Source organism: Oncorhynchus clarkii, chromosome 4 (genome assembly GCF_045791955.1).
Source record: "Oncorhynchus clarkii lewisi isolate Uvic-CL-2024 chromosome 4, UVic_Ocla_1.0, whole genome shotgun sequence".
Taxonomy (NCBI): domain Eukaryota; kingdom Metazoa; phylum Chordata; class Actinopteri; order Salmoniformes; family Salmonidae; genus Oncorhynchus; species Oncorhynchus clarkii.
This window is the reverse complement of record NC_092150.1, coordinates 66,434,692-66,459,882: the sequence shown is the minus strand read 5'-3', so window position 1 is coordinate 66,459,882 and position 25,191 is coordinate 66,434,692. Positions and strand designations below refer to the sequence as shown.

Here is a 25,191-nt window from a genome sequence, read left to right as displayed (position 1 = left end):
CAAATGAATACCTACCATATGAAACATAATATATCATACTAAATGGAGTGTCCTGGATTCACGTACAGAATAATACAAAATGCATGCCTCATACACTTTTTCATCTTTTCGTTCTCCAAAGCCATCACTTTTGTGTAGTTGAGGTTTAACCACAGCCAAAATATAAAATGATATGTATTCTATTGTTGATGGAACTATTGAGTTTATTGTAGCTCCTTAATTGGGTTGGGGGGGTTCTATTAAGATAATGAGACATGACAGATCTTTGAATGAAACTATGGGAAGCACTTTATCCCATCTTGCAAAACATCCCAAAATAGAATAGAACATTGACAGTTTTATGGCGTGACAATACAGCTATAAACTAACTTTCAGATATGGTTCCCTAAATGATGGACAATAGCCTGGCAAAAGTGATTCCGTTTCCAGTTGTGAGGGACCTGTACAGCTGGGGACACAGCTGTTTTATAATGGCGGGGAGGCTTTAAACTATTCCAAAAGCCAAGGAAGTAGCTCCTACCAGTACATAATGAATCATGACAAAGGGATGATCAAACCCAGCTGATGTTCTCACACTACTGTCAAGTGAGCTAAATAGGGCCAGTATTGATGTCACGTGAGCAGTGATTACGTTGTGTGTATACTAACCATAACAACAATATAAATTGAAATGTTGCAAAATAACTGTGGAAAGCAATACATGTCTGCATCTTGTCCCCATGACCTCCAATACTTACCATACCTCAAGCCACTCATTGGCTGACTGGACATGGTGCACAGAGTTAAGGTGCAGTTGTTCACGGTCACAGAGAGATAATTACCGATTTCAATTGACGTGCGACTTTTCTCCCCCATCAACTACAGCTAGAAAAAATACGTAGAAGGAATCCACCTGATTTTCATTTGCATCAACACCATGCCCATCAACAAGGAAGGAAGGGACTCAGGCAAATACAGATGCTGGTGGTGATAGTTCAGCCAGTCGAGAGATAAAGGGCCAATGCCCTTTGTATAACTCTTAAAGCAACATGCAGGCAATGAAGAAAAACAATGAGCGTGATGACATCAAGAAACTAGGCATAGTAATCACATTGAACAGGTTGAGCAAACCTAAACATGACCCCAGACGACTAATTGTTTATTACATGAATTAGTAGAAGCCTAAGGACACTCAAAGGACTTGGTATTCATGGTACCTCTCCTGTCTCATTCATATTTTAATGGAGTGTAACCTGATTGATTTAATGAACAAAATGTGCTGGAAGGTATCAGTGTGGTATTTTGCAAATGCAGGACTCAAAAATGTCAGTCGGGGATCATGCAGTTCATTAAAGGTTTAATTTCCTGCATTTAATTTCAATGCCCCTTGTAATGCAGCAGGGGACTCCCTGGTGAGATTACACATGTTCTAAATGGAATTGTTCACTCTTTCATCTCATTGATTTACACATTTATTTAATATGTTGAGCCTTCAGAGTGAACATTCCACAGTGAGGTCCACTCAATTATCTGCTCTTAGAGTTTCAGCACATTTTAATAATCGCTAATGGCTGTACATTACAGTTCAATTACTGTTATCAAACGAACATTAAAAGGGAGAAGAGAAGGTCATCTTCAAAGCTTGGCTACATAAACAGAGCAAATTAGTTAAATACATTTCAAGTGGAGACAGCAGTCGAGAGGGATGTTGCGTTCTGGATAAATCTATTCAAATAACCCATCAACAGACTGTTGCGGTCTCTACGGTGTGGAGCACTGGCATGCTTCAATATTTCCCAGTTCAACATCACTATGGAAATCTATAAAATGATGAACAATAACTTAAATACTTTAATTGATGCGTTTTAATAAACGGGAAAATTAGTACTTTGTTTAAGTACACATCGATAAATGAAATGAACAATTTAGAAATATTAGAAACACAAAATTCACTCAAGAAACTTCTGCATATTTGAGGATGGACCAATCTACTGCTCAGTCAAAGATAAGAGCATCCAAAAGTCCAAGTTTCATGAAGGGAAGGGCTTTCAACTAAAGTGACAATACTTCTCTATGGGGCGGTTTCCTGGACACAGATTAAACCTAGTCCTAGACTAAAAAGAATGCACAATGGCTAATCTCCATTAAAATAGCTTTTTAGTCTAGGACTAGGCTAAACTTATGTCCAGGAAACCAACCGTATATGTCCCCTTCTTGTTGAACAAAAGTCCTCCTCAGTTTTGTTTACTAAAGCAGACAGTATCAGTATATACAAACAGGTCACCAACCATCAATCAATTTACACATTTTATTTAAATTGTGTTGATGCACAAACGACAGTCCTTTCACCCGAGAAAACAAGGCAAATAGATACTGTATTGAAAACACAGTAAAAGGGCAGATCAATGTGAAAATAGGGGATTATATATCTACTGTCTACTTGAAGCATTGGGCTACTTTACTGTACGTAAAATTGATGAGAAATGTGGTATTTTTTGAACTGCAACATGAGTACGTTCCCAAAACGTGCATGCATCGAAAAGTGTTATCAAACTACAGTGAATAAGTTGTTCGTGAAAACTAATATAAGGAGGAAATTAGCAGGGGATCAATGCATCGTTTTAACATACAGGCTCGGGAAGTCTTTAGTGAGCAACTCACTAGTTATGGACAGCCATGATGGAAGCTCCACAGCAGGAGTCCAATATGGAGACACAGATGTCATTGTTGTTTACGTTATGTTGGGACAGAATTGCTTTCTTCAGACGGATACAGCTGGGGTGGCTGTAGATTATAGGGTAATGGTCTCAGTTCTTCTGGGCCAGATCAGCGATGTAGTGATACAGTGACGCCGGGGGACAATGGGTCTCATTCTTTGCCAGTGGTAAGCAACTTCAGGGCCTTCTGCAGATTCTGCACCGCCGTGCCCACGTCTTCGTACTGCAGGGCACTGCCGGCGTACTTACAGTACTTCTGAGCTCTGGTGTAGTCCTCTGGCGTGAGTCGCACGTCACCTGCCGAGACAAAGAATAAGGAGTTCCTTTGAGACAAGTGTAATTATTGAAAATAAAAGTTACATTCTATAATGTGATCTCTTAATTAAAGAGAGATTGTGTGTGAGTAACACACGCCTCTCCTATTTGACTCCCTCACTGACCCGCCCTATTAGGTCATAAATTGTCTGAGGCAGACCAGCCTGAAACAGCTCTCTGATTTCTCCCTGAACTCAAAACGTATTTCACAAATCCAACCACACTCTGCAATATCACCAGAATTTGAGACACTGGCCATAAGTCCCATGACCATTTTTACAATATAAGACACTATTTAAAACTCTTAAAGAACCATGTCGGTCTAGACACATATGCTAAGCATTTTTAGTTTCTTCAGAATTCAACATGTTTTAAAGCACATTTATGGTAACATGAACATAAACATTGAATGGTGTCTTTCAAAATGATAGGTTTCTTGTGTATGTGTTAAGTAATGTTACTGCCTATTAATCGGTATGGACAATGACTAAGAACATGTGGTTTTGCAACATGTTAAAAACTAGAGGGAGGAAAAACGGACATGATTGAGGATACTTGCTTACCCTTTCACTCCGCTACAGTGAGTGATATACTAAAATATGATGATCATGGACCAAATTTCCCCAATCTTGCATTGTCTACCGGTGACTGTCCCATTTACAAAAAAAATGTAAATAAACATTACGGGCAAAAAGTATTCATGTATTAGCCACATGGCAAGGGATGCATTTGTGGCTTGCCACAAGAAGCTCCCATTTACCACCAGGCATTTAAATGATAGGGTTATGCCGAGGTTGGGTAGATTCTGAACACTTGTGTTAAATCAAGGCAGACACTGGTGGGCATTAAGGTAATTTTATAACCTTGGCCCTTCAGAATATACCACTATGCAAATGCTGTTCCATCTGAGGAAAGATTTGCACAGCTCTGAGGGTAGGTTAAATGGTCTGGTCAAAGACCATCACTGCACTCTCAACTGTTTTCAAAACATCGCCTAAAGCCTCCTCAAATAGAGAAACAGAATGTCAATATTCTAACGTTTATCGGTTTCTTCTTATTTTGCTTGGCTTTGAAGGTCATAAATTAAAGTGATACTTCAAGAATTTGGCAATGAGGCCCTTTATTTACATCCCTAGAGTCAGATTAACTCGTGGATACCATATTTATGTTTCTGTGTCCAATATAAAAAGGAAGTTAGAGGTAGTTTCGCGAGCCAATGCTAACTAGTATTAGCACAATGACTGGAAGTCTATGGGTATCTGCTAGCATGCCAGTCATTGCGCTAACGCAAGTTAGCAATTGCGCTAGTGCTAGGGATAGATCAGGCCAAATCACAGGTGAACATCATTGTTTAACTATTATACTGTTCACTTTTATTCTATAAACTTCTAGCAGCGAATTTTAAAAATGTGCCTCAGTGTATTTGGTAATGTTATGTAAATAAGGTATGCTGTTTTTATTTATTTTATTTTACTTATTTACATTTATAATACATTTGCAAAAAAATCACAAAAAAAAACTTTGACCTTTGTCATTATGGGGTATTGTGTGTAGATTGATAAGGAAAAACATACATTTTATCCATTTTATCCATTTTAGAATAAGGCTGTAACGTAACAAAATTTTGAAAAAGTCAAGGGGTCCGAATACTTTCCGAATGCACCGTACGTCCTGTGTAACACTATCACACTGGCTCCTGCTGCGTAAGCCATGTAATTATCACCTCTCATGCCAACCAAACGCTGTGTTTTCTGCTCTCTATTCATTAACATTTATTAATGCTGCATTGTCATGACACTGCAATTGGTAATGTAGTCATTTTCTTTTCATCAGCCAGTGATTATTTGGGTTTTGTCTGTGGTCATATTTTTCCCACCAGCGCTGGAAACCAAGAGCCCGAAGTCTGTTTTCCATAAAGCATTTTATGAGGAGACCTGCCATGTGCCAGTCTTTCTCCACCCCTCACGCCCCCACCCTTCGTCTCCTCACAGCCAGGAGGTGGTGGTTTTGGGGTGTGTGTGAGGCGAGCTGAGCCCCAGGGTGCCTGGTGAAGGGAAGGGGGTACTATGCGGTCCCTGTCCTGTTCTCGCTCCTTACCTTCCTGCTCTTACTCCTTACCTTCCTGAGTGGCATTCCGCAGTGAGGGGTCGACCGCTGGAATGCTTCGGGGAACAGGCACTGGTTTAATGGCTTCTCCTGCTAACACAGGGGAACAGGGCAGAGTTAGTCCAGTCCACCTCTCTAGTCCACCCAGAACCTCTAGAGTCCAGGAAAAACAACACAGGGCACTTTCAACTTCTGCTACGCCACAACCAAGAAATGTGTTGGCTAACGCTGGGATATGACTTTATGATGTATAAAGACAAGTGGTTAGAATGCACTTGGAGACCAGTCCTCAGTCCATTCACTCCAACCAAACGGATGATTGACTGCAGATCTATGATGAAAACAAGGGGACATTTGATGATCATAATCTGGAACAATGTTAATTTTTCTCCTCACAGCCAATGCATAGACTCCTGAAACAGGTTCCAGCTACATTGGTCCAAAAGAACAAGGAATGTCCTGAGGGAAATCTGTGCAGATACATTTCATGTGTTTGTATTGCAGGATCTGGGGTTTGCAGCGTGGCTTGTCGCCCCCAATTCAATTAGCGCCTGGGCACCTCTGGGGTCACTGGGTGGAGACCAGTCATTTCCTCTGTGCCTGGGAGCCAGTGGGCTAATCACAGAGGACACAGGCAGGCCCTGGGCCTCCGGGGGAAAGCACCCTATCAGGGCTTCAGAATGGACCCTGCTCTCACTGACCCCCTGCCTTCACCCCTGGCTCTGCTCTGACTCTGATCTTTAAAAAAGGTAGAGTGAGAGAGTGATAGCAGGGAAAACAGGAAGACACGCAGGGTAAAGTCAGCAAGGCAAAGACCAGGACAGACCTCTGCCGCCCACGGCCTGCCAAGACTGAGTCAATAAGGAAACTATGATAAATCTCAACTGTCCATATTACATCCACAACCTATGTTGATGTCCTTTATCATCAACAGCAACCTTAATGAGCCTGTGGCATATTCATAATAACCACTAGAGAATGAATAAACAAACATATATCATTGGTCTTTGTCTGGTGGGGCTGTTACAAATGACTGAGTGTTGGCTGCTTTGTGTGATTCAACGGTCCCCTGGGTGATATGGGACACAAGTCAGCCGCAAAGAAAGCAGTCATTAGGGTTCATTACACAATCCTGTCTCTCCGCTCACAAAAGACCTGCCAAGGAAAAATGCCAAAATATACAAGACGGGTATAATGGCAAAGTGTATCCCATAGGCTTGAGCAGAGCTGTACTCACGTTATGTCAGGGGGAACACCACTCTGTTATACATCAGGAGAATTTAGCGAAAAATGGTCAGATGAAGAATTAGCCTAGTCAATCTAGGCAAGGAAATAATTAGTCAAGTCTATATAGTCTTCATCATGACCATTCTGTCTCTCTGCTAGAGCTGATCATGTTTGTAATCACAAAGAAAGACTGCACTGATTCATCTAAAGATATGAACAGCTCATGGGTAGCAATCTAAAGGCTCTGATGAGTGATGTGGATGACAGGGTGGTGTGTATAGCTCCTATACTGTACCTGTAGGTGGAGGGAGCTCTGCAGGTGTGTTGGCTGGGCAGTGGGCTCCATGGGGGATGTTGATATTGTTGTAGTTGGTGGGGGGGTAGGGGGGACCCCCCATGGACCCAGACCCCTGGTTTGGATCCCCAAAGCCGGGCTGGAAATGAGGTGGAGACTGGGGCTGAGCAGACTGGGAGGAGGGTCCCCCTCCACCCTCAGCACCATACTCCTCATCTGGGGAGACGAGGAGGGAAAAAATAAGAGAGGAATTTAAGATACAGTTAAAGTCGGAAGTTTACAGACACTTAGATTGGAATCATTAAAACTCGCTTTTTAACCATTCCACAAATTTCTTGTTAACAAACTATTGTTTTGGCAAGTTGGTTAGGACATCTACTTTGTTTTTTTTCCAACAATTGTTTATAGACAGATTATTTCACTTATAATTCACTGCATTCCAATTCCAGTGGGTCAGAAGTTTACATACACTAAATTGACTGTGCCTTTAAACAGCTTGGAAAATTCCAGAAAATGATGTCATGGCTTTAGAAGCTTCTGATAGGCTAATTGACATCATTTGAGTCAATTGGAGGTGTACCTGTGGATGTATTTATAGGCCTACCTTCAAACTCAGTACCTCTTTGCTTGACATCATGGGAAAATCAAAAGAAATCAGCCAAGACCAAGAAAATTGTAAACCTCCACAAGTCTGGTTCATTCTTGGGAGCAATTTCCAAATGCCTGAAGGTACCACGTTCATCTTTACAAACAATAGTACGCAAGTATAAACACCATGGGACCATGCAGTCGTTATACCGCTCAGGAAGGAAATGCATTCTGTCTCCTAGAGATGAACAAACTTTGGTGCGAAAAGCGCAAATCAATCCCAGAACAGCAGCAAAGGACGTGGTGAAGATGTTGGAGGAAACAGGTACAAAAGTATCTGTATCCACAGAAAAACGAGTCCTACATCGACATAACTTGAAAGGCCGCTCAGCAAGGAAGAAGCTACTGCTCCAAAACCGCCATAAATATGCCAGACTACGGTTTGCAACTGCACATGGGAACAAAGATCGTACTTTTTGGAGAAATGTCCTCTAGTCTGATGAAACAAAATAGAACTGTTTGGCCATAATGACCATCGTTATATTTGGAGGAAAAAGGGGGAGGCTTGCAAGCCAAAGAACACCATCCCAACCGTGAAGTACTAGGGTGGCAGCATCATGTTGTGGGGGTGCTTTGCTGCAGGAGGGACTGGTGCACTTCACAAAATAGATGGCACCATGAGGATGGAAAATTATGTGGATATATTGAAGCAATATCAAGACATCAGTCAGGAAGTTAAAGCTTGGTCGCAAATGGGTCTTCCAAATAGACAATGACCCCAAGCATACTTCCAAAGTTGTGGCAAAATGGCTTAAGGACAACAAAGTCAAGGTATTGGAGTGGCCATCACAAAGCCCTGACCTCAATCCTATAGAACATTTGTGGGCAGAACTGAAAAAGTGTGTGCGAGCAAGGAGGCCTACAAACCTGACTCAGTTAAACCAGCTCTGTCAGGAGAAATGGGCCAAAATTCCCCCAACTTATTGTGGGAAGCTTGTGGAAGGCTTCCTGAAACGTTTGACCCAAGTTAAACAATTTAAAAGGCAATGCTACCAAATACTAATTGAGTGTAGGTGATGAAAGAAGCAAAAAGCTTAAATAAATCACTCTACTATTATTCTGACATTTCACGTTATTGAAATAAAAGTGGTGATCCTAACTGACCCAAGACATGGAATTTGTACAAGGATTAACTGCCAGGAATTGTGAAAAACTGAGTTTAAATGTATTTGGCTAAGGTGTATGCAAACTTCCGACTTCAACTGTATGTAGTTTGCAGTCCCTCAGACCTCGGTCATGGAGCTCATATTGTTTGCACAAAGATTTATAGTAAACTTTTCACATTGACAATGGACAACTGGCCTGCCCCCATATCACGTCAGTTATCTGATAAGGCTGAACTTACGCAAGACTGAATGTTAAGTACTGATATGAGGTATAAATCTATAAACAACCCAATAAAATATATTACGGCGGATGAAGTCAGAGGACAACATGCAGATATACTGCCCACCGAGTTACATCATTTCCTTGCTGTGGCAACAATATTAGAGGCTGACTCAAGATTGTAGGGTGCAACAATAACTCAACCAAATAGGTCACAAACACTTTTTCATCAAAGCACAACAGGATGCTACACTATCTTGGTAAATCCCTTTCAAAAACATTTCCCACCGTTTTTTTGTTCTCCAATCATGTGGATTTTACTTCTGAAGCTTCAATTCGCAATATGCTTTAATCTAATTCAAAGACCATGATTGGTTCATTTGTCACTGTGGAGACCGTGGTGTGGGTATGCTTCAAGATGAAACTACGTGCACCACCAGGTCCCAGACCAGCCATCCTCTCCTCACGCCGTCTTGTGCAAATAGGAGGAATGAGTCACCAAGGAGGCCCTTTTTTCCCTTCATGCAACCAGTGATGCAAAGGAACGTTACAGGAAACCTTACAGCCATGGACGTGGATATGAGCTTCCAACACACAAGGACAGCTTCTTGGCATGGATTGGCTGAGGTGAATTAGAGATGGCCACTTTGGGGCAGTGTGCCGAGTGCCGGCATACTGCTCAAACGGAACGATGTGAACACTAAGTTGTGGAGAAACATACCAGGCATTAAGCCTAAGTTTTCTTATGTAAAGATGAAGCGTAAGACTGAAAGAGAAGTACTTGAGTAACGACAACATATAAAAGACTAAACATATTGGACTTTAAAAGACTATTCAGACAAAAAAAAAAAAAGTGTCAAGTGTTTTGTGTGTACTGAACTTCAATGGGCTTAACAGGAAAAGGTTATCTACTCAGTCTTTGAGCTGCGATATGTACCATATGTTTCTAAAGCACAGTGAGCCAAATCCCAGAAGAACAAGCTTAAATCCTGTCATGCAGAGAGAAAAAAAGTAGGAAATGCCATTTCAGGGGTATGGCGCCTGTTTTTTTAGACTCATTAAAAGTAATACTATGCTCAAAACATATTTTAGAGTGACCAGATTTAATTGAAAGAAAATATTAACCCCAAACATATTTTCGGAGATTAAAAATCATACATTGTATGTGCTACATGTGCTATATTTGACACCACTTTGGACATAGATCCCTAACCTCCATAAAATGACACATTTTCATAGATGTTTCTGTGTCAGTCTTACAACCATTTCCTCTGCCAATATTTGTGTTTCTCTAGCATATTGTCCCGTTTCCCCGCCCAGACTCAAGGTGAAATTATATGGCTGGAGGAGGCTAACACAAATTGTCTGGGCTTATGTGACAACGTCGGCATTTGTCGTGGTGCGAAAGGCCGTTAGTCTACGGGAAGACCCAGAGGATTGAGGGGCTAATTGGAGGGGGTAGGCCACAAGAGGATGGGGAGGCCTGGTCCCAGAACATCTCTCTGAGATATGGAGAACTATGGAGCTGTGTAACAGGAACCGGGTATTTTCCCTGCAGACACTCTCTCTGCTCTGATCACTCACAGCCCAGCTCTGCACAGCCTCAGCCTCACACACTGAGCAGCATTGTATCCTACTTACTTACAGAGGGGGATCTTGATTGCTCCGAGATAAAAAAAAAAAACTACCTCGCTCCTCTCTTTGGATCAGATGAAACTCCCACGATTAGAGCCACGTGAGAGACAGACAGTAAAGATAAAGTCACACATTATGTCTGAATCAGTGAAAGGAGCAGAGACAGGAGCTGTAGTTGAGCGTTTCGCCAATGGCCCACTTAATCTTGATTTGTGCCAATAACAGTTGGGAGTGATGGGCGTTTTAAATGGGTGTTGACAGCGACTCTAGCACAAGGGCTTGGTTCAGTTGGACCCAATAAATGGCCAGCAGGGTGAAAGAGTGCACAGGGATAATGAGTGACAGAGACTGTGAAGAAGGGATCGTAAACAGATGTAAAGATTTTAAATCGAACGCAAGTCTCGAGGCTCGGAATGCTGCCTTGCGCATAGGACAGACAATCTCAAAGATTGAAAGGATATGCATTAAATTCAGTCCTGCAGTCACAGCCCAGTGATACACTGCATAGAAACGTTCCTTCTCGTAATGACACTCCGAAATGATATAGATTTTAAACCAATAATAAGATTCAAACAAAGTAGCCGCAAGGCAATTTTCGTGCTGCTTCTTATCAGAGTTGAGCTGGTGAGTCTTCTACTTGGCCAAAAGGACAACTCTCAAACATGGCAGATGATGGATAATGTAATTGATTGGCGACTGCAGAGGTACTGAACGTTCTGAAAGAGTCCCTAATCCTAATGATAGACTGAAAAAGACACTTCAGCACATTACTGATGCCCTGTGAGAAAATGTTGACCGTATTTGTAGCTTGTGAAACTGAATTGGAGTTAAACTCTACTTTCCATGCTTTGCCCTCAACCCACTGCTTATTTGAGATGTGTCCTTATTTTTCGCAAAATGTTAAGGATTCAAATACGTCTGTACTAATTTCCATCGTTTGGTGGCATGGCTACAAAACAAGCGTGCCTTCACTGACTGGACTGGACTTGTGGGCAACATGGCAAGCAGCTTGCACTTGTTTGTTCTGCCTCTGGCTCACTCTTCAATCGGGACAGGGTTCAGCACCACGGTTGAGGCTTGGGGAAAGTATGCTAATCAACAAAGTTGCTTCCTATTGGCTCTCTGTCATTTCAACAGTGTTTTCCTCCATTCCGTTCCCCTTGCTAATCATCTCTTCCTCCTTGGGAAGTGGAAAGTCAAGCAAATATGTATCTGAGACAATGCAGTCACTGTGGGCCCTAAACAAAGCAAGATTTATTCCCACACGTAGGTTTCAATAACCTACTAAACAGGTCAAATATAAGACAGTAACCAATAAAATGTCAAAATGGCTATGAATCTAAAATAAGCTAATAGAAAAATCTGAAAATCTATCCCATATCAAAATACAGTAAAACCAATCAAGAGTAAAAAGCCCAAAATCCCAAAATGAACACCCAAAGTACAGTCTCTGCTCATCATTGTAACACATCCTATTTTATTTTCCATTTACACTCTGTTTTCATGTAATAATGAGCAACGGGCCACCCTCTTCCTGAGTTGTTTGACAGACATGTGGAAACAGTGAGATGCAGTGATAAGATCCTGATGTGTGTGGACTGAGTTAGACTCAATACGAGGGAGAGGAGAGAATATGATATCAGCTTTTTCTTGGCAATGTTACACATCAGTGGGAATAACCATACATGATGTCACCACTTACAGAGGGAGGCCCACATTCAAAACAGGCAGGAGGGAGGGGAGGGACGTTACTCTCCCCACACAAAGAGCTTAACTACACCAGAAAGTAGGGTCTAAAACTAGCCTTCAGACAGTCATACTGTAACTTCTATTCAATTGTGTGGCTAAAACAAAAGAGATGAAATAGGGGACAGACCAGCCGCATGTTCATTTAGAGACCCTGCCCCCATAGTTTCAGTCTGGGTGCGGGTTGGGTCGCAGTAGAGATGAGGGCTCCAGAGATGACTTCATCGCTGACATGTGGTGCTCAGGTCAAACGTACTGTATCACACCCAGCAGATGTTCAGAGAGGAGCACAGTGATCTAACCGCGCCATGCTCTGCTTCATATCACACTCTAACCGGTGGTTAGGAGGGTCCCCAGGCCCTGTCCACCACAGGCAACATCCGTACCGCCTGGCCGACCACTCAGTTCTAAGTTCGAGATGTAGTTACTCTGGGAGTCTTGGTCTCTAAAGGGTGTTACACACAAACCAACATAAGACTGACGTGTGTACCACAATAATACACACTCATTTTAAGACTGTTCTTAACCAGTGGATGTCAGATCGCAAACCTTCAATCCAAAGGTTTAGTAACATATACTTCTGACAACACAGCCACGGGGTAAAACTACCTACCCTGGGCCCTTCCTGACCCTCTAAGGATAAGGGGTTGAAAAAAAAATCATTAAACAAATATCAGCTCTCTCTCACACACACACACAAAGCCACTGCGAGCCTTCGAGGCTGCACTCTCAGACTTGATAAGGCACACAATGAGGGCCAACCTTTACTGACTGGAGCAGCACGTCACCCAGACGGAGGAAAGCGGGTCTAAAAGGCTCCTGAAGGAAAGGCCAGGAGAAGAGGTATTTTCTTAACGGGTCATAGTTTGTTTGGGTGGCTGTGCTGATAGAATATCAGTCCTTACCATATGTTTCCTCTTCATAGCCAGCAGGGCCAGCCTGTGGGGTTTCACCACTCTTCAGACAGTTGTGGATGTAAGTGGCCTTCCATCTCGCATACTTCCTGTGCTGGATGTTCTGAAAAAGGGTAAGGAGAGAGGGAGGTGGTGGTGAATAACACATAAATAATCAAGATTAGAGAAGTGAATTAAAAGCAATTAGATAAACAATGGAGACTGGAGGAAAGGGCTTCTGATACGACTGTTTTGATTTTCCTTTGGCTTACGGTGGAGGGATGGGGACAAGGTGAAGAAATGGCTGTGGTTTCTAACACCCAGGTCACGAAATTCATTAGAGGTTCTATGGACCTCATTTAAAAGTTCCCTCCTTGGTAAACTTATCTGTGGATTAATTAACTGAAAAATTCTTTGGAGGAGCTAGTGAAAAACTTCACTAAACTACAGATTCACTTTAGTCAACAAGTAAATCCAGGTAATTTCTGATTTACCACAATTCGTTAAATGACAATCAGTCACATGCAGAGGGTCGCAGACGTAATTTCACGGTACAATGAAAAACTAAAACTAATTTCTAAAGCAACTAACACTATCATAATTATAATCTACCCCTGGAGATAACAATATACTAGACCTGAGGGAAGGTTTAGGACTGATGATCGCTATGATTTAACAGGCTCACATACAATCTGAGGAAGCTCTCTAGATCACCATCCACTAAAAGTTTTGTCCCTCCTCTCGATGGTGCTGAAAAGTCCCTTTTTTGTAAGAAATCCAATCTCCCACAATGCATTGTGACATGCTTTGTATAAAAACGTATCTCCAGTAATCAGCGAGCGGGGGACTCTGAGGCGCCATTGTCTGGGTTAGTGTTAGAGAGAGAAAGCTCCGTGTTAAAGCAGCCTGTCCAATGAGCTTTCTACAGAGGGAAAATGCCTGGCCCTTAGGGGGGAGAGAGCAGCCATTCAATGAAACATTGTCTGTCATCTGCCACTGTACATCTGCAGCCACGGAGACGCTTTAAAAAAGGCCTCTGCTGTGGAGATATAGTCTGTCTAGTTGTCTACTGTCCTGGGCTGGAGAGTCTATACGTTACAATCTTCACTATTTTCTCCCTCTTATTCTTTCCATGTCTTGGATTTTTTTTATGGTTTTGAGAGCAGCTGTGGACTGATGGAAGGACGAAAATGTGGATAGCCAGTTCATAATACTTCAGACTAATTCACACAGTGTAAATGTATTAATGTGCTGAAATAAAAAAGGTAGATGTATTTACAATATAGTCTATAGGGCAGGATAAGTGTATTCCATATTGATGACTTACCTCCTCCGATAACTCGCCGAAAACTGACAGGACATCTAACAAAAGGCTAGATGTGTAGAAGGACTTAATCATATTCCTGCAAAGATAGACAGATATATATTTTTTAAATGTTCAAATTCATCACACTGTTGGATTCTTAATTAAGGCATACTGAGACCATTAATTAAACTCAAGTGTTAAAAACCTGCCAGCCAATAAACTCAGCAAAAAAAAAGAAACGTCCCTTTTTTAGGATCCTGTCTTTCAAAGATCATTCGTAAAAATCTAAATAACTTCACAGATCGTCATTGTAAAGGGTGTTTGCAAATAAACCCTGTGTGTTTGACGGTAATTTAGTTGTCTGTGTTTTTTTCGTTCTTACTGTCACTATTATACTTTGCATGAGTTATGGTTACGGCTCTCGTTACCATTCCCCCTAGACTGCCGGACCAAAGGGATTCGTAACAAGGGGTGATGGTCAGATTCGCGTTTATCGTCGAAGGAATGAGCGTTACACCGAGGCCTGTACTCTGGAGCGGGATCGATTTGGAGGTGGAGGGTCCGTCATGGTCTGGGGCAGTGTCTCACAGCATCATCGGACTGAACTTGTTGTCATTGCAGGCAATCTCAATGCTGTGTGTTACAGGGAAGACATCCTTCTCCCTCACATGGTACCCTTCCTGCAGGCTTATCCTGACATGACCCTCCAGCATGACAATGCCACCAGCCATACTGCTCGTTCTGTGTGTGATTTCCTGCAAGACAGGAATGTCAGTGTTCTACCATGGCCAGCGAAGAGCTCAGATCTCCATCCCATTGAGCAAGTTTGGGACCTGTTGGATCGGAGGGTGAGGTCTAGGGCCATTCCCCCCAGAAATGTCCAGGAATTTGCAGGTGGCTTGGTGGAAGAGCGGGGTAACATCTCACAGCAAGAACTGGTGCAGTCCATGAGGAGGAGATGCACTGCAGTACTTAATGCAGCTTAATGCAGCTGGTGGCCAACAGATACTGACTGTTACCTTTACCCCCCCCCTACCCTTTGTTCAGGGACACATTATTCCATTTCTGTTAGTCACGTCTGTGGAACTTGCTCAGTTTATTTCTCAGTTGTTGAATCTCGTTATGTTCATATACATATTTACACATGTTAAGTTTGCCGAAAAAATAAAACGCAGTTGACAGTGAGAGGACGTTTCTTTTTTTGCTGAGTTTGTGGGTTTGTCTCTTATGTGGTTGCATGATAATTGGGTCCAAACAGGTCCAGAATGACTAAACTAACTGTCTTGGGATTCAAATAGCTAACTATTTGCCCTGATACAACATTAGTCATGACACTAAGAGAGAGGACTGTGGGTCAGGAGCCAGAGTTCAGAGAGGACACCACTTGTGGGCATTCAGTGTAGATCACACGAGCGGAACCAGGGAGGGTAAACATGTCATAACATCCCACAGCTGGTTCCAGAAAGCATAAACACAGGGATGTAAAAAATGCAGAAACATAGGGGGCTTGCTTTCTGGGGGCTTCCAGTCCAGAGGTGTGTCATGTCAATGGAAGCCTTGTATTGGAGCCGTGCAGAGCAGAAAGTAGACCAATGTATTGAAAATCTGAAGGAAGTTTCTTATTTCAGGGTTAGTTCCCATAAACATTAAACTCTGCACCTCCACACATGACATAACGTAACGTTTATGGCTTGTTTATATAGGTCCAGTTTCTTGTAAATCAAGACTTTTTGTGTCAGAGTGGAATATTAATATAGCCTAATTCTCGTAATACCGACTTGTATTTTCAAAGATTTTCCAAAATGTGGCTCTACACAGAACTGATGGAACCAGTTTCACTACAGACAGAAATTACAATCTATCCATCCATATACCCATACATCTCCATCTCTACATACAATGCATTTGGAAAGTATTCAGACCCCTTGACTTTTTCCACATTGTTACATTACAGCCTTATTCTAAAATGAATTAAATTGCCCCCCCCCCCCAAAAAAAAACAACAACCTGGAAACCACATTTACATAAGTATTCAGACCCTTTACTCAGTACTTCGTTGAAGCACCTTTGGCAGCGACAACAGCCTTGAGTCTTATTGGGTATGACGCTACAAGCTTGGCACACCTGTATTTGGGGAGTTTCTCCCATTCTTATCTGCAGATCCTCTCAAGCTCTTTCAGGTTGGATGGGGAGCATTGCTGCACAGCTATTTTCAGGTCTCTCCAGAGATGTTCGATCGGGTTCAAGTCCGGGCTCTGGCTGGGCCACTCAAGGACATTCAAAGACTTATCCTGAAGCCACCCCAGTCAAGTCCGGAGCGCTCTGGAGTATGTTTTCATCAAGTATCTCTCTGTTCCATTCATCTTTCCCTCGATCCTGACTATTCTCCCAGTCCCTACCGCTGAAAAACTTCCCCACAACATGATGCTGCCACCACCATGCTTCACCGTAGAGATGATGACAAGTTTCCTCCAGAAGTGACACTTGGTATTCAGGCCAAATAGTTCAATTTTGGTTTCATCAGAGAATCTTGTTTCTCATGGTCTTAGAGTCAATTAGGTGCCTTCCGTCTAGCCAATGTACCGTAAAGACCATTGGAAAGGTGACTACTTCATGAAGCTGGTTGAGAGACCATCAAGAGTGTGCAAAGCTGTCATTAAGGCAAAGGGTGGCTGGCTACATTGAAGAATCTCAAAACTAAAATATTTAGATATGTTTAACACTTTTTTGGTTACTACATTATTCCATGTGGTATTTCATAGTTCTGATGTCTTCACTATTATTTTACAATGTAGAATATAGTAAAAAAAATAAAGAAAAACCCTGGAATGAGTAGGTGTGTCCAAACTTTGACTGGTACTGTGTGTGATATATACAGTGGGGCAAAAAAGTATTCAGTCAGCCACCAATTGTGAAAGTTCTCCCACTAAAAAAGATGAGAGAGGCCTGTAATTTTCATCATAGGTACACTTCAACCATGACAGACAAAATAAGCTGAAAAAAATCCAGAAAATCACATTGTAGGATTTTTAATTTAACACTGTGTGTGTGGTGTGTGTGTGTGTGTGTGTGTGTGTGTGTGTGTGTGTGTGTGTGTGTGTGTGTGTGTGTGTGTGTGTGTGTGTGTGTGTGTATATATATATATATATATATAGGCCTCAAGTGCATTCAATTATTAGACACTGGGTTCATTTAATGTCTTCAATTTCCTATGAAAACAAATTTTGTGACCCTGAAACCATACTGAGTTATTTCTTCAATACACAGTGTAGAGCAGCCACTCACTCCCTCTCTGTCTGTGGCCATCATTAATCCAGGCTGACCACATTTCATCCATTCCCATGTACTGAACTGCTTTTACGTCTGTAGCCATGAAGTGGTTTGAAAGGCTAGTAATGGCTCACAACACCATTATCCCAGAAACCTTAGACCCACTCCAATTTGCATACCGCCCAAACAGATCCACAGATGATGCAATCTCTATTGCACTCCACACTGCCCTTTACCACCTGGACAAAAGGAACACCTATGTGAGAATGCTGTTCATCGACTTTAGTTTAGCGTTCAACACTATGGTACCCTCAAAGCTCATCACCAAGCTAAGGATTCTAGGACTAAACACCTCCCACTGCATCTGGATCCTGGACTTCCTGGCAGGCCGCCCCCAGGTGGTGAGGGCAGGTAGCAACACATCTGCCACGCTGATCCTCAACACTGGAGCTCCCCAGGGGTGCGTGCTCAGTCCCCTCCTGTACTCCCTGTTCACCCACGACTGCATGGCCAGGCACGACTCTAACACCATCATTAAGTTTGCTGATGACACAACAGTGGTTGGCCTGATCACCGACAACGACGAGACAGCCTATAGGGTGGTGCCAACCAATAACAACCTATCCCTCAACGTAACCAAGACTAAGGAGATGATTGTGGACTACAGGAAATGGAGCACCGAGCACGTCCCCATTCTCATCAACGGGGCTGTAGTGGAGCAGGTTGAGAGCTTCAAATTCCTTGGTGTCCACATCAACAACAAACTAGATTGGTCCAAACACACCAAGAAAGTCGTGAAGAGGGCATGACAAAGCCTATTCCCTAAACTAAAAAGATTTGGCATGGGTCCTGAGATCCTCAAAAGGTTCTACAGCTGCAACATCGAGAGCATCCTGACCGGTTGCATCACTACCTGGTACGGCAACTGCTCGGCCTCCGACCGCAAGGCACTTCAGAGGGTAGTGCGTACGGCCCAGTACATCACTGGGGCAAAGCTGCCTGCCATCCAGGACCTCTACACCAGGCGGTGTTAGAGGAAGGCCCTACAAATTGTCAAAGGCCCCAGCCACCCCAGTCATAGACTGTTCTCTCTACTACCACATGGCAAGCGGTACCAAGCGGAGTGCCAAGTCTAGGACAAAAAGGCTTCTCAACAGTTTTTACTCCCAAGCCATAAGACTCCTGAACAGGGTAACCAAATGGTTACCTGGACTATTTGTATTGTGCCCCCCCCGTTTACACCGCTGCTACTCTGTTTCTTACATGCATAGTCACTAACTATACATTCATGTACATACTACCTAATTGGCCCGACCAACCAGTGCTCCCACACATTGGCTAACCGGGCTATCTGCATTGTGTCCCACCACCCGCCAACCCCTCTTTTTACGCTTCTGCTACGCTCTGTTTGTCATATATGCATAGTCACTTTAACGATACCTACAAGTACATACTACCTCAATAAGCCTGACTAACAGGTATATAGCCTTGCTACTCTTTTTTTCAAATGTCTTTTTGCTTTATTTCTTTATACTTACCCACACACACACACACACACACACACACACACATACTTTTTTCCAAACCATTGGTTAGAGCCTGTAAGTAAGCGTTACACTGCACGTGACAAATAAACGTTTGGTTTGATTTGACTCTCTAAAAAACAGTCATGCACAGCGCCGTGGAAATCATCCTGATGTCTGGGACAATCACAGTAAATGCCTTCACACCGGCTCACCTAAACCGGAGGTTAAATAAGATTGGATTCAGTGAGAGGACAATTCAAGGCCAGACCGCTACTTCTGCAGACCTATTTATTTTACATTTATTTAACCAGGTAGGCAAGTTGAGAACAAGTTCTCATTTACAATTGCGACCTGGCCAAGATAAAGCAAAGCAGTTCAACACATACAACAACATAGAGTGGAGTAAGACAAACATAGAGTCAATAATACAATAGAAAAATAAGTCCATATACAATGTGAGCAAATGAGGTGAGATAAGGGAGGTAAAGGCTAAAAAAGGCTATGGTGGTGAAGTAAATACAATATAGCAAGTAAAACACTGGAATGGTAGATTTGCAGTGGAAGAATGCAAAGTATAAATAATGGGGTGCAAAGGAGCAAAAATAAATAAATAAATAAATACAGTAGGGGAAGAGGTAGTTGTTTGGGCTAAATTATAGATGGGTTATGTACAGGTGCAGTAATCTGTGAGCTGCTCTGACAGCTGGTGCTTAAAGCTAGTGAGGGAGATACATGTTTCCAGTTTCAGAGTTTTTTGTAGTTCGTTCCAGTCATTGGCAGCAGAGAACTGGAAGGAAAGGCGGCCAAAGGAAGAATTGGTTTTGGGGTTGACCAGGGAGATATACCTGCTGGAGCGCGTGCTACAGGTGGGTGCTGTTATGGTGACCAGCGAGCTGAGATAAGGGGGGACTTTATACCTAGCAGGGTCTTGTAGATGACCTGGAGCCAGTGGGTTTGGCGACGAGTATGAAGTGAGGGCCAGCCAACGAGAGTGTACAGGTCACAGTGGTGGGTAGTATATGGGGCTTTGGTGACAAAACGGATGGCACTGTGATAGATTGCATCCAATTTATTGAGTAGGGTGTTGGAGGCTATTTTGTAGATGACATCGCTGAACTCGAGGATCGGTAGGATGGTCAGTTTTACGAGGGTATGTTTGGCAGCATGAGTGAAGAATGCTTTGTTGTGAAATAGGAAGCCAGTTCTAGATTTAACTTTGGATTGGAGATGTTTGATGTGAATCTGGATGGAGAGTTTACAGTCTAACCAGACACCTAGGCATTTGTAGTTGTCCACATATTCTAAGTCAGAACCGTCCAGAGTAGCGATGCTGGATGGGCGGGCAGGTGCAGGCAGTGATCGGTTGAAAAGCATGCATTTAGTTTTACTTGTATTTAAGAGCAATTGGAGGCCACGGAAGGAGAGCTGTATGGCATTGAAGCTCGTCTGGAGGGTTGTTAACACAGTGTCCAAAGAAGGGCCAGAAGTATACAGAATGGTGTCGTCTGCGTAGAGGTGGATCAGAGACTCACCAGCAGTGACATCATTGATGTATACAGAGAAGAGAGTCGGCCCAAGAATTTAACCCTGTGGCACCCCCATAGAGACTGCCAGAGGCCCAGACAACAGGACCTCCGATTTGACACACTGAACTCTATCAGAGAAGAAGTTGGTGAACCAGGCGAGGCAATCATTTGAGAAACCAAGGCTATCGAGTCTGCCGCTGAGGATGTGGTTATTGACAGAGTCAAAAGCTTTGGCCAGGTCGATGAATACAGCTGCACAGTAATGTCTCTTATCGATGGCAGTTATGATGTAGTTTAGGACCTTGAGCGTGGCTGAGGTGCACCCATGACCAGCTCTGAAAGCAGATTTCATAGTGGAGAAGGTACGGTGGGATTCAAAATGGTCAGTAATCTGTTTGTTAACTTGGCTTTCGAAGACCTTAGAAAGACAGGGTAGGATAGGCCTGTAGCAGTTTGGGTCAAGAGTGTCACCCCCTTTGAAGAGGGAGATGACCGCGGCAGCTTTCCAATCTTTCGGAATCTCAGACGACAGGAAAGAGAGGTTGAACAGGCTAGTATTAGGGGTTGCAACAATTTCGGCAGATAGTTTTAGAAAGAAAGGGTCCAGATTGTCTAGCCCGGCTGATTTGTAGGGGTCCAGATTTTGCAAGTTGCTGTGGGGGGTACAGGGCTGTTGACCGGGATAGGGGTAGCCAGGTGGAAAGCATGGCCAGCTGTAGAAAAATGCTTATTGAAATTCTCAATTATAGTGGATTTATCAGTGGTGACAGATTTTCCTATCCTCAGTGCAGTCGGCAGCTGGGAGGAGGTGTTCTTATTCTCCATGGACTTTACAGTGTCCCAGAACTTCTTTGACTTTGTGTTGCAGGAAGCAAATTTCTGCTTGAAAAAGCTAGCCTTGGCTTTTCTAACTGCCTGTGTATATTAGTTTCTAACTTCCCTGAAAAGTTGCATATCACAGGGGCTGTTCGATGCTAATGCAGAACGCCATAGGATGTTTTTGTGTTGGTTAAGGGCAGTCAAGTCTGGAGAGAACCAAGGGCTATATCTATCTATATCTATATATACCTAACTGAAGGTTGTGCAATGTTTTTGTGGGTTTGTTGTTCGTCTCACTGTGGTGTTGTGGAAACAAGATGGTGAGATGAAAAGAAAAACTAAATGCATCTTGAAGAACAATTCATGGCTGCCAGTGAGACTACTAGCCTATGTTGACAAATGGAGACCCAGGCGCCTATTGCAGATTGTTCAACTCTGCCCACTTCTCAGCTGTACACATCTGATGTACGTCGTTGGCATTTGGTGTCATGACGCAGAGGGTGGGTCGTGGGGAAGGGGAGGTAAATGTGAAAACAGAAAGGGCTGAAACACCATGGAGGTTCATTTACAGCCTATATTTCTCAACACAAGTGTGCGCTTTCATGGCTTTTATCTGGCTGTTCAGCACATTGGACAGGAACTGGGCCTGCCTCGGGCTATTTACATGCATTATGTCAAAGAATTTGGACAGAGATCCTCACAAGAACTCAGTGATGGACTTCCACCCTTCAGCTATGAGATATTTTATCTCACCCCACTTTCATGCACTGTATTTCTTTTCAATATGAGAAAAAAAATAATTCACTGGAACAGAAGGATTTGAAAAACACACATATTTTCTTTTTACAACTGACCTGAGCTTAATTATGAAAGAAATGTCAACACTGGTAACCTCGTCCCCAGGCTCAATTAACACTGTACTGCATATAGAGCCTAGTAACACAGAGTTACAGTTGCATTAAATGTGACTATGAAAAATGTAAATCACCTAGCAAAATGAATGTATTACATTGACCATATTATTTATAAATTGATTCAGAGTTCGGGCATCTAAAGTTTAAATGTGAAAAATATTTCTAAGATGCGTACTTAGAGATTTTCCAAACGCACTTATTTGTTTAAATCACTTGCGCTGCCCGCTTTGAAGTCCACAATGTACAGTCGTGGCCAAAAGTTTTGAGAATGACACAAATATTAATTTTCACAGTCTGCTGCCTCAGTTTGTGTGATGGCAATTTTCATATACTCCAGAATGTTATGAAGAGTGATCAGATGAATTGCAATTAATTGCAAAGTCCCTCTTTGCCATGAAAATGAATTAAATCCCCCAAAAACATTTCCACTGCATTTCAGTCCTGCCACAAAAGGACCAGCTGCCATCAGGTCAGTGATTCTCTCGTTAACACAGGTGTGAGTGTTGACGAAGACAAGGCTGAAGATCACTCTGTCATGCTCATTGAGTTCGAATAACAGACTGGAAGCTTTAAAAGGAGGGTGGTGCTTGGAATCATTGTTCTTCCTCTGTCAATCATGGTTACCTGCAAGGAAACACATGCCGTCATCATTGCTTTGCACAAAAAGGGCTTCACAGGCAAGGATATTGCTGCCAGTAAGATTGCACCTAAATCAACCATTTATCGGATCATCAAGAACAAGGAGAGCGGTTCAATTGTTGTGAAGAAGGCTTTAGGGTGCCCAAGAAAGTCCAGCAAGCGCCAGGACCGTCTCCTAAAGTTGATTCAGCTGTGGGATCGGGGCACCCCCAGTACAGAGCTTGCTCAGGAATGGCAGCAAGCAGGTGTGAGTGCATCTGCACGCACAGTGAGGCGAAAACTTTTGGAGAATGGCCTGGTGTCAAGAAGGGCATCAAAGAAGCAATTTCTGTCCAGGAAAAACATCAGGGACAGACTGATATTCTGCAAAAGGTACAGGGATTGGACTGTTGAGGACTGGGATAAAGTCATTTTCTCTGATGAATCCCCTCTCCGATTGTTTGGGGCATCCGGAAAAAAGCTTGTCCGGAGAAGACAAGGTGAGCGCTACCATCAGTCCTACGTCATGCCAACAGTAAAGCATCCTGAGACCATTCATGTGCGGGGTTGCTTCTCAGCCAAGGGAGTGGGCTCACTCACAATTTTGCCTAAGAACACAGCCATGAATAAAGAATGGTACCAACACATCCTCCGAGGGCAACTTCTCCCAACCATCCAGGAACAGTTTGCTGACGAACAATGCCTTATCCCGCATGATGGAGCACCTTGCCATAAGGCAAAACGGCGGCAGGGTAGCCTAGTGGTTAGAGCGTTGGACTAGTAACCAGAAGGTTGCAAGTTCAAATCCCTGAGCTGCCCCTGAACAGGCAGTTAACCCACTGTTCCTAGGCCGTCATTGAAAATATGAATTTGTTCTTAACTGACTTGCCTAGTTAAATAAAAGTAAAATAAAAAGACCCAAAACATCGATATTTTGGGTCCATGGCCAGGAAACTCCCCAGACCTTAATCCCATTGAGAACTTGTGGTCAATCCTCAAGAGGCAGGTGGACAAACAAAAACCCACAAATTCTGACAAACTCCAAGCATTGATTATGCAAGAATGGGCTGCCATCAGTCAGGATGTGGCCCAGAAGTTAATTGACAGCATGCCAGGGCGGATTGCAGAAGTCTTGAAAAAGAAGGGTCAACACTGCAAATATTGACTCTTTGCATGAACTTCAAGTAATTGTCAATAAAAGCCTTTGACACGTATGAAATGCTTGTAATTATACTTAAGTATTCCATAGTAACATCTCACAAAAATATCTAAAGACATTGAAGCAGCAAACTTAGTGAAAATTAATATTTGTGTCTTTCTCAAAACTTTTGGCCACGGCTGTACAGAAGGGGGGAGGTTCTAAGTGTTATGCTAGATGGTAATGGACTGCTAGATCAGACAATTAAAACCAGCAGTTGTTTCATCCAGTCCTGCCATAGGCTTTCAATCAAGTTCTATTCTGAGGCGTTGTGAAACCAGACGGTTCGACAGAGAAAGAGCCAGCTGGTGGACGGGATTAACACTGGTACTGACAAGATTTTAAACCTTTGAAATTCAAAGCCCATAACTGGACAGAAACATAATAGGACAAAAGGTCCAATGCAGGTTAAATTATTTCCCTTTTATACTCGATGGATTCCCTAAAATATGGGACCATGCTGTTATTCCTGCAATTACCACCATTTAAGACTAGACAAAGTTATGTACACACTTAATTCCAATCAACAGAAGAAAAACAATATTTAAATTATGCATTTAGGGAAGCTACTTTTGTTTCATCAAAAGTTAACTTGTTGAGAACAGGACATGAATCATCAGAACCGGCGATTTTTCTTGCAACTCAAGTGATGAGTGAGTTTAATAAAAACATTGCTTGTTGAGCGGATTAGTGAAAACCTGTCAGCTTAAAATATGGGCGCAACGTTTTTAAAATCTAAATTGCTACCTTGCACAAGATGAATGGGGGAGACAGACATATGCAAAACGGATTGTCTTTAATTAGACCTGCTAAACTAAAATTTTAAACTTCTCTCCAGTGTTCAGGACTGTGGCTGGCACTGTATCTGGGGCCTGGAGTCACCACATAGGAGACAACATCCTGTACGCCAGGGTTCTCCAACCTTTTCTAGCATGAGAGCTACTTATAAATTGGCACATTATTTTCTTCCCCTCTCCACTGCAACTCTTCCCCAGGTTTTTTCCTGTCAATATACCTGGTAAGATCTGTGTTTGTCCCCCACATTTCTCTTTTATATTTTCCCAAATGATGTTCAGTTACATTTTTGCTGGTTTTAGATGATTACATTTTAAAAAAAAAAATTATTC

The 25,191-nt window shown here is 42.7% G+C and overlaps 1 protein-coding gene across 4 annotated transcripts in view; it reads right to left on the bottom strand.

Moving 5' to 3' along the window:
- Positions 1-1,319: 1,319 nt before the first annotated feature.
- LOC139407126 (vacuolar protein sorting-associated protein VTA1 homolog) overlaps positions 1,320-25,191 on the bottom strand; it is a 46,853-nt gene continuing 22,981 nt past the window's right edge. The window contains exons 4-9 of one of the 4 annotated variants that reach the window (XR_011634064.1): positions 14,215-14,290; positions 12,900-13,011; positions 6,640-6,855; positions 5,130-5,210; positions 2,159-2,993; positions 1,320-2,082 (exon numbers count right to left, since the gene is read on the bottom strand). Coding sequence is in view for 2 of the 4 variants with exons in the window: in XM_071150533.1 (XP_071006634.1) it covers positions 2,848-2,993; positions 5,130-5,210; positions 6,640-6,855; positions 12,900-13,011; positions 14,215-14,290 (631 nt within the window). In the remaining 2 variants the exon portion in view is untranslated. Of the gene's footprint in view, positions 2,994-5,129; positions 5,211-6,639; positions 6,856-12,899; positions 13,012-14,214; positions 14,291-25,191 lie in introns of all 4 variants that reach the window. The other 3 variants (XR_011634065.1, XM_071150535.1, XM_071150533.1) reach the window with 3 other exon arrangements.